Source organism: Strix uralensis, chromosome 30 (genome assembly GCF_047716275.1).
Source record: "Strix uralensis isolate ZFMK-TIS-50842 chromosome 30, bStrUra1, whole genome shotgun sequence".
NCBI lineage: Eukaryota > Metazoa > Chordata > Aves > Strigiformes > Strigidae > Strix > Strix uralensis.
This window is the reverse complement of record NC_134001.1, coordinates 4,477,033-4,481,419: the sequence shown is the minus strand read 5'-3', so window position 1 is coordinate 4,481,419 and position 4,387 is coordinate 4,477,033. Positions and strand designations below refer to the sequence as shown.

General features: G+C 64.8%; 1 protein-coding gene across 1 annotated transcript; it reads right to left on the bottom strand.

The window, feature by feature from the left end:
• Nucleotides 1-345: 345 nt before the first annotated feature.
• Nucleotides 346-2,987, bottom strand: LOC141935941 (THAP domain-containing protein 8-like). Its single transcript, XM_074852623.1, is given in 4 exon segments — nt 346-1,178; nt 1,362-1,464; nt 1,953-2,139; nt 2,905-2,987. Coding segments are annotated over 4 exon segments (585 nt in total). The 3' UTR covers nt 346-966.
• Nucleotides 2,988-4,387: the final 1,400 nt, after the last annotated feature.

Genomic DNA, 4,387 nt, shown 5'->3' with positions numbered 1-4,387 from the left:
TAGGAAGGATTTCTTTGCAGAAGGGGTTGTTGGGCGTTGGAATGGGCTGCCCAGGGCAGGGGGGTAGTCCCCATCCCTGGAGGGGTTGAAGAGTCGGGTTGACCCAGCGCTGAGGGATCTGGTGGAGTTGGGAACGGTCAGGGGGAGGTTCATGGTTGGACTGGAGGAGCTTCAAGGGCTTTTCCAACCTAAACGATTCTGTGATTCTGTGTTCCAGATATGAGGGTCCGTGGGGGGGTCCCTGCACATGGGGGGTGCCCTGGGGGTGTCCCTACACAGGGGGAGTCTCTGGGGGTGCCCCGAATTTGGCTGGGGGGTGTGTTAAAGGATTTCCCAGGCTGCGGGTACCTCTGGGCTGGCTTTATTAACAACTCAGAGCTGGGCCAGCACCTCAGGGAGTGGCCACAGCTCACAAAAAGCGCCCTCTCTAGAGATGATATAACATACAATACAAAGAGTCTTTGGGGAGTTTCCAGTCACTTTCAGCTCTCAATTCATCACCCATTTCAAAAGTCCATTGTATTCCACAGTTTCAGCTAGTTCTGACCGTGCCGTTCCAATTCCCCTTCGGACACCACTGCTCACTGCTGCAGTCTTCGGCCGTCGTGGTTACTTATCTTCAGGATTGTTCCTAGAGCACCTGTGCTCTATAAAACAGTATCTATTTATTAATTATTCCTGCTATTAATAACATCCTAAGAGAAAAGAATTTTCTAAAGCTTGTGCATTTTACAACAGCCCTGCCAGGCCGAGGCCACAGCTTGTCCCCGCGTAGACCAACGCTGCCTCTTCCTCTTCCTCCCCCTCCTCCTCCTCTTCCTCCTGGCAGATGATGGTGATGGCGCTGGCGGGATCCGGCGTCACCGGCTGCAAACACGCCTGGAAGGACACGGGGGACAGAGGTGACACGGGGACATCCCTGCCCCTGGCGGCATCCGAAATGTCCCCGTGGCCGCACCGCTGCCGTCACCCGGCGTCACCCACCAGCTTGAGCCGCTCCTCAGAGACGAGGCTGTCGCGGCGCAGCTGCTCCACCAGCCCCTCCATGGCCACCAGCCGAGCGCGGTGCCGCCGCCGCCGCTGCTGCAGCACCTTCACCTTCCGCTGCAGCACCACGGCCACGGCCACCAGCTCCTCGGTGCTCAGATCGTCCGGCGGCAACAACGGCGCCAGGGTCGCTCAGGACACGATGGGGACGGTGGAAACGATGGGCACGGTTAAAGCCGACGAAACGACCGTTTCCGGCACGGCCACGGCTTCGAAATACGGTGGCGCCGGCGCGGCGGGAGGCTGGGGGGGTGCCTGGGTGATGACGGTGTGGCCAGGGACCCCCTCGGGGTTGTCCCCAGGTTTTGTCACGCCCGGTTCCGGGCTGGTGGATTTGGGGACGAGGGGTTGGGCCGGTGGCACTGGCTCCGCGCCGCTGAGGGGCTGCTTAGGCTGGGTGCTGAGTTTCTCCTGTTTCTGTCAAAAAAAAAAAAACCAACCAAAAAAACCAAATTCTAATTTCTGGACATTCTGGCAGCAATAGGGCAGAGCGGGGGATGAGCAGCAACGCAGGTTTCTCCCCCAAAACACACATTTTGGGGACAAAAGCCACCCTGAGGTGACACACCGCCACTCCAGACCCTTCCGGGGAGCTTCGAAATCCCTGGGGGGGACCTCGAGGACCCTTCGCGGAGCTTCCAGATCCCTCTGGGACAACCCACCACCCCTCAAAGAGCTTCACGCTCCTTCTGAGGGGCCTTCTAGGACCTTCTAATTCCTCCAGAACCTTCTAGAGTCACCCAGAACCTTCTGAGTACCCCCAAGACACTCCCAGTGGATGCCCGAGATGCTTCTAAGGGACCCTTCCCTCTCCCAGCCCCTGCCGGGGGAGCTCCTAGATGGTTCGAGAACCTTCAGAGGGGGTTCTGGACTGTTCCAGATGCTTCCAGGGAGTGGGGTCTCACCGTGGGGCTGCAGGGGAAGACGGTGGGGACGGCGTCAGACCGCAGGTAGCGCACGCCCTAGCGGTGCTGGAAACAGGAGGGCTCAAAGTGGTCGCTGCAGAGGTGCTGGTGGCGGGTGGGCAGCCAGTTCTCCCGGCGCATCTGTGCCAGCCACCGGCGCAACCGCGGCGCGTCGTGCAGCGGGAACCTGGGGGGGGAACTGGGTGTTTGGGGGGGGGATCCCCACACCCCCAGTCTCCAGGAGACCCAAAGGGCCCCGGTTTAGGCTGCCCCACGGCAGGGTCTTTTCCCCCCCACCACCACACACACCCTGGGGGCTTCCCACCCCTCCTCAAAGAGCTCACTTGGCCCTTCCACAGGCCCCACTCAGGTTCAAGTTTCGGCTCAGGTTCAAGTTTAGGGCAAGGCCCAGACCCCACCTAGGCCCCACTGAGGTTCAGGTTCAGGCTCAGGTCCCAGCGCACTCAGGCTCAGGCTCAGGCTCAGGCTCAGGCTCAGGCTCAGGCCGAGGACCAAACCCTGCACAGGCCCCACTCAGGTTCAAGGCTCAGGCTCAAGCCTAGGTCCAGAGCCCACTCAGGTTTATATCCAGGGCCAGGCCCCACTCAGTTTCAGGCTCAAGCTCAGGCCCAGACCCTGCCCTGGCCCCATTCAGGCTCAGGCTCAAACTTACGCTCAGACCCCACTCAAGTTCAGGTTCAGGCTCAAGCTCAAACTCAAACTCAAACTCAGGCCTAAGCCCAGACCCTGCCCAGGCCCCACTCAGGTTCAGGCTCAAGCCCAGACCCAGACCCCACTCAGGCTCACACTCTGGCCCGGGCCCACTCCGACTCAGGCTCAAACTCAAGTCTCGGCCCAGCCCCTGCCCAGGCCCCTCCCCCGTGGGCGTGGCTCAGAGCAGAGGCCACCCCCCCCGCCCCTCCTCGCCCCGCCCGGGTTCCCCGGTACCGACTTGTAGAAGCTGAGGCGGCGGCCGGGCAGCCAGGCCTGTCCCGCCGCGTTGGAGCAGTGCGGGGCGCGGCAGTACTTGGGCATGTCCGCTGCCGGCTCACAGGACGCGGCGCCGTGTTACGTCAGCACGCACGTACGTCGCCATGGCAATGCGTGGCGCCCCCCGCTGCCTTCCCCGCGGCCACGCATGCGCACTGAGGAAGGGGGGGGGGCACCGCGGCCTCCACGCCGGGGCAGGAGCGGGGGGACCCCCGCGGGGCTCCCCACAGCCGGGCCGGCCCCGCTCTCTCGGGGCGGTTCCCGCAACCGTTAAGAACAGCCTTCGCCTCCCGCTGTGCCCCAATTGCCGCCGGCGGCCACGGCCGGGCCGGTTGGGCCGGGCCCGCGGGGCTCGAACCCGCTGACAGAGGGCAGCGAGGGGGCGGGGTTAGCGCCGGCCGGCGGGTCGCTATTGGCCGAGCGCGGCGTGGAGTGACAGGAACGCGCGAGGCGGAGCCTAGCCGCGCGGCGCCGCGCTGCCATTGGGCGAGGCGGGGGAGGCGGGCGGTGAGCGGGGTGGGCGGTGGCCAATAGGGATGGGACGCCGGCTTTCCGCGCGCAGTTCGGAGCGGGAGCGAGCGGCGGCGGCCCGGAGCCATGGCGGCGGAGGGCGGCGGGGCTCACGGCGGCACCGGCACCGGGCCCGGCTCGCCTCCGATCTTCAGCCTGGGGCGGCGATCGCGGTACCAAGGCCCGGAAGAGGCGGTGAGGGGCGCGCGGGGCGTGCAGCCGCTGGCCGGGGGGGCGGGAGAAGGGCGGGGCCTCCCCGTGAGGGTGAGAGAGGGCCCCCACGGGGGTGGGACACAGAGAGGCCCTCGGGTGCTGCCCCAGGGCCACCCGTGCGGGGCCTCCCCCCCGCCCCCATCTGCCCCCCGCCTCCTCCAGCCCGGGGGTCCCCTCGTTCTCTCCCCCAGGTGACGCTGGAGAAGGTGCTGGGAGTCACCGCCCAGACCAGTAACGGCTTGGCCTGCGACCCGGCCACGGGGCTGGTCGCCTACCCCGCCGGGTGAGACCCCTCCTCCGCGACCCCTCCGTGCCCCCCCAGGATCCCAGCTGGGGAAAAACCTCCCCCCTTCCTATCCAGGTGCATCATTGTCATCCTGAATCCCCGGGAGAACACGCAGAGACACATCCTGAACACCTCCAGGTACCCCCAAACACCTCGGGGAGCCCCTCAACACCTCCAGGGACCCCCCAAATACCTGCAGGTACCCCCCAAACACCCCCTAAACACTCTCAGGTACCCACAAACACCTCCAGGTACCCCCCAAATACCTCCAGGAACCCCCCAAATAGCCCCCAAACACCTCCAGGAACCCCAAGCACCTCCAGGTACCCCCCAAAAAACCCCTGAACACCCTAAGTTACCCCCTAAACACCTCCAGGTACCCCCCAAACCCCTCCAGGTACCCCCCAAATGCAGGCTGTGCCATACACCGGGTTTC